Genomic DNA, 14459 nt, shown 5'->3' with positions numbered 1-14459 from the left:
TTTTCCTGGGTGGATGGAAGACACATTCCTTATTTCTAAAGCTGAAGGAATCTTGATGAGCTCCTGATTAGTTGCCTCAGAAATGGAAGGAGAGAGGGCTTCCGAAACAGTAGCTTCTAGGTCTTCACAAACACTTCTAGGGGAGGAAAACAAATCTTGATAGTAAGCAGAGATTACCTCAGCAATCTGATTTTCTTCAAAGACAGCAACCCCTGCAGCATTCTCTAACACAAAGAACTTGTTTATCGCTCTTCTGCCTCTAGTGGTTGCATGAAAGTAACCCGTATTACGGTCCCTAAGGCAGAGCCACAACTGTCTGCTCCTTTGCTTCCAAAAGGCCTCTTCCGCCGAATAAGCAGCTTTGAGAGAGCTATTAATTTCTCTAAAAGCTGAGAATCATTAACCGGGCTGACCATTGCTTCCTCTAACTCTTTCCTGAGAATATCAATAGCAATCTGACTATTTCTGAACTTCTCTCTGTTCCACTTCACCAGAGCCTGTCTACACTTGATAATCCTTTGCTGCACAGAACTGAGCTCCTCCTCTGACCAAGTATCTTTAATCAAACATTTCACTTCCTCATTATCTTCAAGTCTTCTATCATACCTGAATAAACCTTTCTTCTTCTTAGAATTCAGGTTGAAATGAGAGATAAGGGGGCGATGATCTGATCCTTCAAATCTCAAGTACTGACATCTCCCACTAGGGAACATCTCAGCCCACGCACTGTTACCAATAGCTCTATCCAGACGACAAGTAACAACATGTGTATGTCTTACTCCTCTCCATGACAGAGGATTCCCAGAATACCTTAAATCATACAGATCACACTCAGATAAGAAGGATCTGAAATCCACAAACGACCATTCAGACCTTGGAGGACCACCTTTCTTCTCTAAATTATCCACCAAGTCATTGAAATCACCTGCAAGGTACCAAGGATCTTCCCTAGTAACTGCCAACTCTTTAAGAACTTCCCAAACAGCTTTTCTTTTCCCCTGCTCTGGATATCCATACATAAAGGTTGCAAAAAACCATTTACCCTGAACAGAGATTGAAGTATCCAGGAAATTATCACAAGAAGAAATAATCACAATCTCAACTTCTTGCTTCCAAAAAAGGGCCAAACCACCTCCTCCTTGCCCATGAGGAGGGACAAAAGCACTATGAGCAAAATTCAAACCATCAAAAGCTTTAAGAACCACAGATTCTGGGTTTTTTGTTTCCATAAGAAAAGGATATCAAGAGAAAAATCCTTGCTGATCTCACTGATACGACGAACTGTTATCGGATTACCCAGCCCTTGACAGTTCCAGCATGTAATGTTTAAGGAAGGAGATTGGGAGGAGGCCGAAAATCCTGCCCACCTAGAAGCTCAAGAGAGGAGCTCTGCCCTTGAGCACTTTACGGTGTTGGGACTGAGAGAACTTCAGGTTGAGTTTCCAAAAGAGGATCCATAATCAGCCTTCTGCGAGGGGAAGGGAGCACCTTCAATAACTTTCTCTTCTTTGTTCTTCCAGCTGCCACTAACCGAGGGCTCGGGATAGAAGCTTTCTTGGTAAGAGAGGGACCTGGAGGACGTCCTAAAGGCCTTCCTGGGGGGCGTCCTACCTTCTTCTTTGCAATAGTACGCTTCTTTGGCTTAGGTGGAATAGGAGGAGCATTTAAAGGTCCTACACGCAGAGCCACATGAATTCTGACTGGGCTGAGCTCTAGCACCGAAGAGGACAAAATAGGGGAGTCAGTTGAAGAAGTATTCAAACTGGCTCTCACCATTTGCTCAGCAGTTTCTTCAAATTGACCTTCCTCCTCTGCTCGCCTTACACGCTCTTTCCTGGCTGCACTCTCCAATGGGTCAGCACAGTTAGCATATTGAATCATCACTTCACGAAGCTCACCCATAGCAGTCTCAACTGCAGCTTTCGGGAGATCAGAAGTGAGACCCCTCCCCTGAGAGCCAGACTTCTCTTCAGCTTCACGGCTGTATCTACGCTGGGAAGACCCAACCTCTTTACTTTGACCAGACATACTCCTGGCTCTCTGAGAATCACTGATTCTTAATTTTTCTCTCTCTTTCCTTGAAGGAGACCTAGAGAAGTATCTAGTTCTCGAGCTTCGGGGTTCTCTTCGATCCCTACGATCAGGTGACCGTGACGGAGGGTGATAGGAACGGGACCTGGTCTCCTGATAAGCTGGATAAGGATGTCTAGACTGTGAAGGAACCAATCTACGTCTATCAGCAGGAGGGGAGGACTGGCGCCCCTCTCTATCAGAACTTACTCGTCGGCTGGGGGAGCTGCGGAAGTAATCATTCCTTCTACTATGACGAGGAAGAACTTCTGAATTTCTAAAGTGAGAGTCTTCCTTTCTCCGATAAGAAGGAGGTGGGATGCGAGACCTAGAAACTGGAACTGCAGAAGGAAAATCCTTATCATCATGGTCCAGGCAATGACAGAGTTTGCAAAACTTCTTGAGCCTCTCATAGACTAACTCTGCTTCTAGCTCCTCTCCATCGCGAAATTCGACAATGGAGGTCTTGATTAGTGGCTGAAGACCATTTACCCTAACTCGCATTCTGGCCACAGTCGCAGTGACATCAAGTTCTTCCACCACTCCGATATCATCACCAATACTTTTGATTAGCTCATCGGTCCAAAGGTGAACCGGTATTCCTGTAACTTGGACCCAAAATGGGATCTTCGAGGGAAACGTCCGAGAAATAGTCGGTTCCCATCTCTGAAGTATCACCATATACCCAGAAAAGTGATATGGTCTGCTGCTCAAAACCATTTGAACATCTTCCTCGTTGGCGAATTGAAACTGGAAAAGGCCGTGACCAAGCTCTGCTCCGATAGGTCTGGAAGAAGTTTTCCAGTGCTCTGTAAAGAAGGGAATCAGAGACCAAGTTTTTTGGACCGCCGGATTTGTGAGACGTCCGATAAGGGTGAGCTTGTGACGGAGCAGGAGCTCCGAGTTATCACTGTCGGGGGCTTGGACTCTTGAGACTTTGGGGAGGTTACTCGAGGAAGCAATAGCTTTTCCTTTCTCTTCGTAAGAGATGTGGCGCGACATCGTTGAAGATAAGGCCAGTGATGAGATCGAGATCTGTAGAGGCTGGATCTGAGAAACTCCCAAGACGAGGCTGAGTTTAGGAGAAGAAAACAAATCGAAATCGAAGACGACTGATGACCCGGATCTACGGAAAACCGACGCCGGCGATGCTAGTAACAGACCTAACACCAAGCAAACGACTGTCAAGGCTCGAGGGAGGAGAATCTTGGGGGATCCCGGATGTAGATTGTAAAAATATTTTGTAAAACCTATAAATTAGTTACAAAACTTTTTTAAAAAAATCAAATATCCAATAGATGATAAATAGAGTAACGAATTTTGTGGCGCAAAAAGGATTTTATTACAAAACTATTAACTACCACAAACCCCAAAAATCATATTCCCTTGTTAAATCTCTATATTGAGGCAACAATGCGAGCTTGGTCCGGCACACTCGATAATGATCCATCAAGCTTTAGCTCTCCCTCGTCCAATTCTCACCGGAGGTAAAGTGTGCGTTTTTCATTCTGGGTTTTCGATTCTCTATCTTACTCTACCAAATCGATTCGCGGGCTTGTTGATTTCGGCTACATTTTGCTCGGTCTCGTTCTATCCAATTTGCCTCAAGCGAATTCAAATCTGTGACACATCAATTTGAAAACTGGCCTCTGTTTCAGTAATGCCGTAACGTAGTTTGTGACCTAAAGATTATTCTTTTTAAAATTTGACAGGATTTGGGTCTAATGGTGGAGGTGTGTTTCTGCATCAATGCCGAAGAAAGAACCCTAGAGTTGCATTTTGTGCTTCTGATGATCAAATTGCCAGTTCCAAGTCGAACAAGACAAGGTTCAGTTTTTTAAAATTTAGCTCCTTTTGTGATAGCTTATGTTGATGTGTTTGTTTAAAGCTGAGGTTCTTGAGAAAGTTTCTAACTTTGCATGTAGGTTTAGGATCCATATGAAAGTTTAAAATTCTGCAAATTTATAATCTATGTATCAATGATGTTCCTTAGGAAAGTAGTGGAGCATGTGTGTTTACTCAAAGCCAAAGAGGGTTTATCTGAGGAGGTAGAAAAAGATATGCTTGATTATCTTTACACAACTCAATATCAAATGAGAGGCATTGTTGCTATATCTGTAGGTGAGTGCCCTCATATTATTGATCCCAAAAATCTGTGCGTGTGTTTGTAAAATCAAATTCTATACTTTACTCTCACAGGTTGTATCGGTGATAGAAACATTGAAGATTACACGCACGCTCTCTTCATGCGATTCCAGAGGAAGGAAGACCTTGGCAAGTTCTATGAGAACACTTTCTTCTTGAAAGTTCTCAATGAACATGTTACACCATTCTGCCATGTATGCCTTTACATGTAAACGCCATTACTCTCATTAGCCCTGTCTTCTCATCATCATTATCATCATCTTCTTCTTCTTCTCTGTTTAGATGTTTCGTTTTTGTTTCTGTCGGGTTTTGATGTATCAGGGGCTAACTAATGTGGACTATGAATCAGAGGTTGAAGATGACATCCTTGCAATATTTCGAAAGGGCGAGGTATGATCAACTCATTTCATATTCTGAGTTTTTCTTTCACAAATCGTCCATAGCCTTAGAGCCAATGGGATACTACTATCTAGTGTCAAATAATGTAAACAGACTGAGTTATTTCCCATGGCAGGAGTACAACTACGGCGAAGAGTTTGTTCTTCTGATCACTTTTGCTAAGAACGCTTCCGACAAGAACACTAAAGATGCAATGGATTCTTTTGCACAGCTAACTTCATCTCTTCCATCACTAATTGTCCAATCCACACAAGGTTCCTAAGCCTTTGAAGAAACTACATTTCAGACATTCATAAGATCCACATATAGCAACCTAAAATTGATCTAATCGTCTGCTTAAAATTTTCAATGTCCAGGTTCAAACTTTAACGACAGCAGTAAGGAATTCACTCATGCAGCAGTAGTTCGATTCCGTTCATGTAATCACTTTCTCCAAATTCTTAACATTGTTCCATTCCCCTGTTCTCCTCTTCTCACACTTTCTTATGTCACTTGCTGCAGTTGATGCCATGGAGATTTTGGTCGAGGGCAGAGAGTATAAAGATGTAAGATCTATCATCAACTGGAACCTTGCAACTTAACACTTAATACTACTACTCAAATTTTTGTCACATATGATATAAGTGAGATTGAATAGAGAGACTCTTTTATCTTTCAGATGTGGCGGTCGCAATTTGAGCCGTTTATAGAAAAAGCAGTAGCTCTTCATTTCTCAGTGGATCCTGTTGGTACCGACGTCATGTGAGACATATATCACTAAACATTTCAACTCTACTCGTAAAGATTTGGTTGCAGTGCATTATGAACAAATTAAAATTTTCTCTATGAATCCGAAAATGTTAAATCATTGAGTTTTAAAGACAAAAAGACCTAAATTATTTTAAGATGATAGATAATAGATCTTTCCTAACAAGACAAGCCAACAAAATAAAGATTCAAGCTCTCATTTTCCAGACACGTTCCTTAACACCGAGCTTGCAGCAAACATAGACATCATGTGACGCCTGAACAATCTGATCATCAGAAAGGTTACGAGCTCCCCAGTTACTCCTACATATCTCCTTATCTTTCCTCACTCCTTGGTATCCCAAACACTCCTCCACAATCATCTCAAACGAACATTTCCAGAGCCACGTAGGCAGATAGTCCCTTATGTCGACAAGCCTCCATATCTCCAATCGTTGATGGAATCTCTCTTGGTTATTCCAGACTCCAACAACAGTGATTGTCCGATCTTCCAAGAAACTTCTAAGGATGTCAGGGATGTAGTTACAGTGAGACAACTGGATGATGAGACAGCGGCTGGAGGATCGGAACCAGAACCACCGGGTGTCCATTGGACATCAAGTCCGACAACTAGAGGGTATGAAGAGCGAAGGCGGTTGAAGAAGCGGATGCTGTGGATCCATCGACGTATCGCTGAGGGAGTATGAGTGACCGTGACTATCAAACGTTCTCCAAAGAAATCGACGTGGCGGTGGTGCTCTTCGTTGAAATGGTGCTTTCGTATTATTTTTCTTCTGATCCTAGTCATTTTGAAATCATACTTGAAAAGAAGAAAAGTCTAGATATTGATTTCTTCTTCCCCTTAGGGTTTTACAAAGGCAGAGCATTTGAGATTTTATACACAGAGGAAGGAAGCATGTAGAGAAACCTAAACAGAATGACTAGGATCAGAAGAGAAATAATACGAAAGCACCATCCTGTTTTTATTTTTTATAAACAAAATCGAAATGTTGCTAATCAATTCGAAGTACAGTTATCATCATCCTGTTTTGTCTAGAGTATCAAAGGGCTTAGAATCGGTTCAGTGTCTTCAGTCTTCTCCGTACGAGGTATTGTCACTCATCTCTGTTCTCAGTCTTTTTTTTTTTTTTGTCGCCGCCTTTTGGAGTTTGGACAGTCTCGGTGACCGTTGTGCTTGAGACGACGTCACTTCATTAATGGGCTTATATGTTAACTGGGCCATTTGGCTTCTTTGTTTCATTAGGCCCATATGTCGAAACACTGTCGTTTTCCTTCTCAGCTTCGTTCGATGGTTATGATGAATTTCACAACCAGATTAAAGTTTTATTGTTCTGTTGTCTTTTTGATTGGTTAATTTCAAGCTGAACTCATAATAATATTATTTTCACCTTTTTTTTTGTTTTCTTTGCTAAAAAGGACATCTACTCAGACCCATATATGCGTCAACAAGGCCAGCTTACGAATAAGCAATTATAATATTAACTTGTCCATGCAAGATAGAAAAATGAAAATAAAGTACAAGACAACAATTACATATAAATATTGTTTTTTCTCTCTTACAATAGAGATTGAAGTTTTTGAAAGGGGAACTCTTTTTTTGTTTTCATGCTTCAAAGCCATGAACACATGCCTCATTAATTTTCTTGCATATTCATATCTATCAATCATCTCGAGCTTATTTGTGCTGATGAGATGATGTCTGACTCCGATTTTAAGCCGTTCTTTGAGTTTAATCCTGCATGGAGTTAACAAAATTACATTACCAACATACTTTCCTATAAATTTAGATATTTTCTTCTATATCGACGAATCGAGAGCATGCATAATTTATTAGAATCACCAATTAGACCGGCCGAATCAAGCATATAGAATTGTAAATTTGTATGTATATATATATTTAGAGAGATGACTAGTCGGCCAAAGAAACACATACTTAATTAGATTAGATGTGAGGAATGCTGACTTAACACTAACCGGTCTAGCTGGTAACTCTATAGCTAGTGTGCTAACCATACAACTTTCGAAGAAATATCCACGATCATTAACCGGCCAAGAGAGGCTTAATTAAATGCCAGTACTGAATTAATAACATCTATATATATTCGAAATTATTAATTAGCAAGAACATAACGAATTTTTTTTCACACACACAACAAAGAATGTGTGTTTGGTAGTTTTACCCAAGAACTTGCATCTGTTGTTTTTATGAAACTAATGGCAATAAATTGCAACCAAACGTCTTTACCTCTTAGTGATCACAGTTTTAAGATATGAAAATTCAACATTCAAAATTTTGACAGATATTTGATCAAGAGAGCGCTCACATACCATGATTTTAATGATGATGATGAAGTGGTGAGTCACCCGTGAAGCCATTGAAGCATATAGATTTGATATCTCTCTTTCTCAGCCCATTTTGTCTGCAGTTTCAAAGCTTCATTATCATATAAATCGCTTGTAAATAACAACTTACAGTTTTGGTTTAAATAACAAATTCAAGAAAGCAAAAAGAATATTGTTTATTCGTTTGGTTAGGTGTGTCAGTGTGTGTAAATAAATAATTATAAATATATATGATATATTATAGTGATGACCATGCTTACGAGTGATGAAGAATGATGATGGAGATAATAAAAAAACAGAACATAGAACAACCAGGTTCATTGAACCTGGTTGCATTTTGTGCACCCACAAAGGCGCTATAGGAGGGATAAAACAAGAGAGTGGGTCGAGATTTATTTATAGTTGCGATAATATGTCTCCTTCATTTCTTTTTTATAAACAAAATTCATGCAAATACTTTTACTATATTTATTTTCTCTCGTATTGTAGATTGTTTTTCTTAGTTTAATTTGCATCAAAATTACAGTTGATAATACACATGGACAAAACGTAAATACTTTTTCATGCGTAAAACTAACTCAATATAGTTTTATTTGTTCTATATTGGATCTTTAAATTGTGTGTTTTTCATATAATTAACGTACAAGAAAAAGCACGTGTATGAAAATACTTATGTAATGGGCTTAACTCATTCGAGAATCCAAAATTTTATAGTTAAGAAGTTTCTTGTGCCACTTAAATTTTAGAATGGCTTATAATTCCAGGTCTATTCATTAATCAGATTTTATACTTTTAGTACCGTACATATTATTAAATATTGAAAGTAATAGAAAAAGAATCACTTTAAAGAGTTGGAATTCTGGAAAGATGACCACCTACAATACAGTCAAGTTCAATCAAATGTGATTAAACAAAATGGGCACGTTGTTTAATTCATTACACCCAACTTGTGTTAGGTCTTTTTGTTAGTGCTTCTCTTTCCTATCTTTTTCCATACTTGATCATGTTTCTAGTTGTTTTAGATTTGATGTTACTAGTTAGTTATCTAATTGTTTTTATTAATTAATTCGACCCATTGGATTTTATTAATGCTATAGGAAAACAATGTTAATATGTAACACAGATAAGACTTCAATGATTTTCTTTGTTTTAATTTTTTTTAGCATCGGGTATCTAGATTTCGCCGAAATATCACTAATTTAAAATTAAAATGAGCAAGTTTTTGGTAATAAACACATATAAAACATATGAGCCTTAAGTACGTGTTTACTTTTATGCTCACACCCCTGTTTCGAACTTCTTCATTTAACTAAACTCAAAAAGGAAAAGAAACTTTTTAATTTACATTCGTTATCCATATATTTTATCAGGCGTATATATATTTTAAAAAAACTAGAAAATTCGGGGTCAAATTCCATACATCTTATTAAATTCGAGCTAACTTCGTGTGACCTCTTATAATTTTCGAAAGTACTTTTTAAGTCTCGAACTTATCACGCATATTCATTGAAGTTTTATGTTAAAAGAAAAAGAAAGAAACCAAGATTTAGAGAAAATGAATCTATAAGTGTTTCTAATATCGATCAGTCGCAACACATAAAGGTTACTTCGTACCTTCTCTTTTTTTTTGAGTTAGATCATTTCCATTATTGAAGTTTAAAGTTTAGTTTACAAAATTTTATGTGTTAAAGAAATCTATAGATGGATATTTCGATTAGAAGTTTGAGATTCGACAAGAAAATATGTTAGCATTAACGTCTACGACGACGACAAAAAAAAAAAAATCAAATGAAATCAAAGATAACAGTAAATGTTAACACTTTGAGCGGTTGAGCCGACAAAGCTTCGTGTAAAAAAGTAGATAGTGTATCTGTTCAAAGTTCAAACACAGTTGATCACGTGCCCACCATACCTTACAATTTGCAACCCAATTGGCTTCTTCGGAGATTCTCTCTTATTTTTTTTTTGTCGATCTCTTAGTTTTGTTTTCCTCTTTAAATTTCAACCAAAATTATTAGATTAAATTTTTGATTTACCTTACAGATAATTTCATTATACATCCCAATATTGTCTTTCTAATAGTGGCTCCTTTTTGTATTATTATTAAAGTAAAAGAATAGAGAATATTGCTGATTTGGGCATTTTTTGGCCCAAAAATTTGAGAAATGGAATGAGTATCAGACATTCATGTTTTAGGCATTTCTCGAGTAAATGTTATTACCAATTTACCCTTGTCCTTTGTTCAATCTACTCATTGCTTTTTCTTCTACGACCACAACCGTATTTCTCCGATGACAATTTGATTTTTCCGCCACAACAATTATTGCTTTTTGAAGAAGAAAACTAAACCCTACGATAATATTTAGCAAACCTAAGGGCTCCTATCATAAACACTTATCAAATCAAAACTTCCAATTCATATTTAAATCTAAATCAAATTGAAAATTACATGTTTGCAATTGCCAAATCTTGAAGAAAATCAAGTGAGACAATTGAAGCTTTTGACGGTGATCGCCACCATAATCAATCTGGAGACCACCGTCATCATCGTTACTGGATCTCATCGGAGATTTAATCATCGTCACTACAATCTCGTTCACCGGATCTCATCATTGTCATCACCATCTCATTGACCGGATCAAAATCTTATCCGTGCCCATATCAATATGAATTCCACTCCTCAAATTTCTGGATCAAAAAATCGTAGATCCAAGGTTTGATTTTGATTTTGTGAAAATCTCTTTCCAGATTAGCTCAAAGCTCAAAATTTGATTTTGTGTAGCTAAAAAAAAATTTGGCCGTTCGGGTATCCATTCGGTACTGGTTCAGTTTCAGTTTTTTTGGTTCTACAGTTTATGATCCATTTAGGAACCAAACAATTTTGGTTTGGTTCCGGTCTTTTGGTTATGAAGTTTAGGATCCATTTGAATATTTTTCGGAAATTTTTACTTATTTTTGGATATTTTTGAGTATTTTTTTGAATATTTTAAGTATTTTTATATATTTTCCAAACATTTGTTGGTATTTTTGGGTATTTTTGAATTACATTTGTTATCAGGTGGGTTAAATTGTTATCCAACAAATTTGATATCCGATCTGATAAGAAATTTTCATCATAAATCTTACACCGGATAATTCATATCTTTTTTGGATCGGATCAAAACATATCCAAAATTATGAACCGAATATTCCATATTTAAAAATATAGATATACATATTTAGAAGATTTGGTTAAGATTTAGAAATATAACTCTCCTATCATTTTTGTTTCAACATTTTTAACTGTTTTGAATCATCATTTAATACATAAAATTTTAAAAAAAAATCTCATTTTTTTCCATATATTGGGATTCAAAAATTGTAAAACAGATATTTATATTACCTAATTGATGAAAAAGTGTGTGTTTAACATCCTATATCGGCTAAAATGTTTAGATATTGGTTCAGAATCATATTATAAATAAGATCAAAATAAATCCAAATCCGAATGAACAAGAAATTCAACTTAATAGAATAATAGGCATACAAATTTAAAATTATATATCATTTCATTCGGGTTTTTAGTTTAACTACTTAATTTTATCGGAAATGTTAAATTTTAAACTTTTTAAAATTCATATATTTAAAATCAATAAAAGATTTAAATATTATGAACATTTGAACATATATAAAAAGTTACAATAACACGAGATGGATTATATTGCTAGACGGAGTTATATAACGAGACGAGTTTTTAAGAAGTTTTAAATATTATAATTCATATACTTAAACTCAATAAAAAGTTTATAATATTAAGAACATTTGAACATATATAAAGAGTTAAAATTACACTGGACGGTTATATTGCAGGACGGGGTTATATGACGGGACAAGTTTGAATCAAAAAAATTTAAAACATTATTAATCTGCTACTTCAATACGGGTTAAATCTTTATTTTATTACCTTTTTAACATCACCAATATTCTGCATATCGAATGATCGTGACTAAAGTAAAATTGTAGAAAACAAAATTTGTTTTGTGGTATACCGTTACTTAGTAACAATTGTAAACTATAAAATATAAATGTTTTATAAAATGATAAAATTTGGAAATTTTAATATATAATATATAACCATTAAATTTTAAAAATCACTAATTTTAAAAATAAATCGTCCCGCGGTATACCGCGGGTTAAAATCTAGTGTAGGTTTATTTTTACTACCAATCTTTGAAAAGATTATTGCATTTATATTTTTTAGACTTCTTTTTTGTAACTTCTGGAAAATATTTTCTTATTCTCTGTCTTTAACAAAAAGTTGACTATGTTTTTTCTTAAAATCTTTTGGCATTGCAAATTTTCTTAAAAAATTTATGGGCCTCTCTACTCATAAACCAATTGGTTTTGAGCCTCTCTACTCATTAACCAATTGGCTATGAGTTGGAAGCTGATAACATAAATTATATTGAGTATTCATAATTTCTAAACATTTTGATCACTCGTCACTCGTTCTCACTTCTCAGTGTCTTCGAATCTTCCATTTCATCTTTCGAACACTGTAACAGAAAACGTTCTACCCAAATATATTTGGGCCCTAAATCGATGCTGATAATATTGTATGTAACAAGGCCCATATACAATTATTTGAAGAAACTCGGTGAGAGATTAGTGTTGTGTTGAATTGAATCACATCCACATACACCCAAAAGAAGCCAAATCACGACTCTGTTTACTCATTATTATTATCTCTTGTGCTCTATCATCAATGGCTCCAATCGTACCACTTCACCGTAGTACTCCAAAACCTCCGCTTCCACGAAACAATGCTATTAAACATTTCTTCTTCTCCAATCTCTCATCGAAACCCTCACTTCTTCAACAACCCCATCTCTTATTTCCCTCGCCGATCCAAAACCCATCTCTCAAAATCTCATCTTTTTCCCAAGTTCACTCCTTTATCGAACCAGAGTCTCAAAAACAGAGTCTTGTTCGGAAACAAGAGGTACCCAAATGGAGAAAGGTTTGATTTTAGAGCAAGAGCAATCTCTGGGATAGATTTGGGAAGCTTTGAATCTGTTCTTGAAGCTATTGCTGTCCTCACTACGATCATCGTCGTTCACGAATCAGGTCATTTCCTTGCGGCTTCTCTCCAAGGGATCCATGTGAGTAAATTCGCAATTGGGTTTGGTCCGATTCTAGCTAAGTTTGATTACAACAATGTTGAGTATTCGCTTAGGGCTTTTCCTTTAGGTGGGTTTGTTGGTTTCCCTGATAATGATCCTGACAGTGAGATTCCTATTGACGATGAGAATTTGCTTAAGAACAGACCAACTCTAGATAGATCGATTGTTGTTTCAGCTGGAATTATCGCCAATGTGATCTTTGCTTATGCTATAATCTTTGTTCAAGTGTTATCTGTTGGTTTGCCTGTACAAGAAGCGTTTCCTGGTGTTCTTGTTCCTGAAGTTAAGACCTTTTCTGCTGCTTCTCGTTATGGATTGCTTTCGGGTGATGTAATCATCGCTGTGGACGGTACTGAGCTGTCTAAAACCGGGCCTGACGCTGTTTCCAAGATTGTTGACATTGTCAAAAGAAACCCGAAGAGTGATGTGTTGTTTAGGGTCGAGAGAGGCAATAAAGATTTCGATATTCGGGTTACACCGGATAAGAACTTTGATGGGACGGGGAAGATTGGTGTTCAGTTGTCTCCAAATGTTAGAATCACTAAGGTGAGACCGAGGAACATTCCGGAAACGTTTAGATTCGTGGGAAGGGAGTTTATGGGGCTATCTTCTAATGTTTTGGATGGTCTAAAACAAACGTTCTTCAACTTTTCTCAAACTGCAAGTAAAGTAGCAGGTCCTGTGGCGATTATTGCAGTGGGAGCAGAAGTGGCAAGATCAAATATCGATGGGCTTTACCAATTCGCAGCGTTGCTGAATATCAACCTTGCGGTGATCAATCTCTTGCCGTTACCAGCTCTTGATGGTGGAACTTTGGCATTGATATTATTGGAAGCGGTTAGAGGAGGGAAGAAGCTTCCTGTAGAGGTAGAACAAGGGATAATGTCTTCAGGGATCATGCTTGTGATATTCCTTGGATTGTTTCTCATCGTTAAGGACACACTTAGCCTTGATTTCATCAAAGAAATGTTGTAGTTTTCTCTTTTGCCAAAAGAAAACGTGATTTGAGGAGGAAGAGAGAAACTTTAGTGTGAAGACGTTGAGAGTTTAGATCAAATTTGGTTATCCAACACAAACCCATGATGATGAATTTATGGTACATATTCATGTAATAGTTCTACTCTTGTTATCCATTATAAAAGATGTGTTTGTAAAGAAAACCGTCGAAACAGTTGTGGCGGGTTTACCGGATTTTTAGCTTGGCCACGCAATGGCCCAATGTGATACCAAGTATAAACTGATTGGTGATTCGGTGCAGTGGTTTTTTAAACTCGGGACTCTACCGATAAGATGACCATTCGCTGACCAAATGGCCAAGTCATGAACAAATCGAATGGAAAAAAAGCTAAAGGAACGATGTAACCTTCTCACAAAGAACCTAATATTCTCAATGTAACTTGAAAAACTCAATACCTCATGATTTCCAATCTCAACACGACGTCTAAATTCATCGTCGTCAATTCCTTTGAGCTCTATTCTTCTTAAGCCCCATCTGTTAAAATCGTAAAAGCAAACACTAAATGGCTTACATTTAGATGATTGTAACCATGGATAAACCCCCATAAGCTTGCCGGTATAAATCTCTTCCTTGGA

The 14459-nt window shown here is 36.9% G+C and overlaps 3 protein-coding genes, 1 long non-coding RNA gene and 1 pseudogene across 4 annotated transcripts; 2 read left to right on the top strand and 3 right to left on the bottom strand.

Annotated features, from left to right (window-relative positions):
- Nucleotides 1-1404: 1404 nt before the first annotated feature.
- Nucleotides 1405-3072, bottom strand: LOC9317297 (serine/arginine repetitive matrix protein 1). The gene is made up of 2 exons (XM_002879347.2): nucleotides 2934-3072; nucleotides 1405-2411 (listed from the first exon to the last, which is right to left on the bottom strand). The coding sequence occupies exons 1-2, from the start codon at nucleotides 3070-3072 to the stop codon at nucleotides 1405-1407; spliced, it is 1146 nt and encodes a 381-aa protein (XP_002879393.2).
- Nucleotides 3073-3379: 307 nt separating this feature from the next.
- LOC9315460 lies at nucleotides 3380-5495 on the top strand. The gene is made up of 9 exons (XM_002881183.2): nucleotides 3380-3557; nucleotides 3783-3897; nucleotides 4064-4191; nucleotides 4270-4409; nucleotides 4537-4605; nucleotides 4730-4868; nucleotides 4971-5033; nucleotides 5116-5159; nucleotides 5273-5495. Exons 1-9 carry the CDS (start codon nucleotides 3512-3514, stop codon nucleotides 5357-5359), a joined length of 831 nt encoding a protein of 276 aa, XP_002881229.1. The 5' UTR covers nucleotides 3380-3511; the 3' UTR covers nucleotides 5360-5495.
- A 36-nt stretch (nucleotides 5496-5531) lies between these two features.
- On the bottom strand, nucleotides 5532-6148 carry LOC9317296 (annotated as a pseudogene).
- A 649-nt stretch (nucleotides 6149-6797) lies between these two features.
- LOC110229233 lies at nucleotides 6798-8082 on the bottom strand. The gene is made up of 3 exons (XR_002332729.1): nucleotides 7965-8082; nucleotides 7690-7781; nucleotides 6798-7096 (listed from the first exon to the last, which is right to left on the bottom strand). It is a non-coding gene; the product is annotated as an uncharacterized LOC110229233 (long non-coding RNA).
- A 4325-nt stretch (nucleotides 8083-12407) lies between these two features.
- Nucleotides 12408-14116, top strand: LOC9315459 (membrane metalloprotease ARASP, chloroplastic). The gene has a single exon (XM_021028699.1). It carries the CDS (start codon nucleotides 12507-12509, stop codon nucleotides 13839-13841), a length of 1335 nt encoding a protein of 444 aa, XP_020884358.1. The 5' UTR covers nucleotides 12408-12506; the 3' UTR covers nucleotides 13842-14116.
- The last annotated feature ends 343 nt before the right edge of the window (nucleotides 14117-14459 follow it).

The sequence above is a fragment of the Arabidopsis lyrata genome (genome assembly GCF_000004255.2).
Source record: "Arabidopsis lyrata subsp. lyrata unplaced genomic scaffold ARALYscaffold_4, whole genome shotgun sequence".
Taxonomy (NCBI): domain Eukaryota; kingdom Viridiplantae; phylum Streptophyta; class Magnoliopsida; order Brassicales; family Brassicaceae; genus Arabidopsis; species Arabidopsis lyrata.
Note: the sequence above shows the minus strand (reverse complement) of the source record. Positions and strands in the feature narration are given on the sequence as shown.

Excerpts from the sequence above, each read along its gene's own strand:
- LOC9315460 (XM_002881183.2), top strand. The coding sequence starts at position 3,512 with ATGATCCATCAAGCTTTAGCTCTCCCTCGTCCAATTCTCACCGGAG. Across the intron at positions 4,606-4,729 it reads CAATATTTCGAAAGGGCGAG|GAGTACAACTACGGCGAAGA; the intron begins GTATGATCAACT and ends TTCCCATGGCAG. Across the intron at positions 5,160-5,272 it reads AGGGCAGAGAGTATAAAGAT|ATGTGGCGGTCGCAATTTGA; the intron begins GTAAGATCTATC and ends TTTATCTTTCAG.
- LOC9315459 (XM_021028699.1), top strand. The coding sequence starts at position 12,507 with ATGCTATTAAACATTTCTTCTTCTCCAATCTCTCATCGAAACCCTCAC.
- LOC9317297 (XM_002879347.2), bottom strand. The coding sequence starts at position 3,072 with ATGTCGCGCCACATCTCTTACGAAGAGAAAGGAAAAGCTATTGCTTCC. Across the intron at positions 2,412-2,933 it reads CAAGCTCACCCTTATCGGAC|TTCCAGTTTCTAGGTCTCGC; the intron begins GTCTCACAAATC and ends TTCCTTCTGCAG.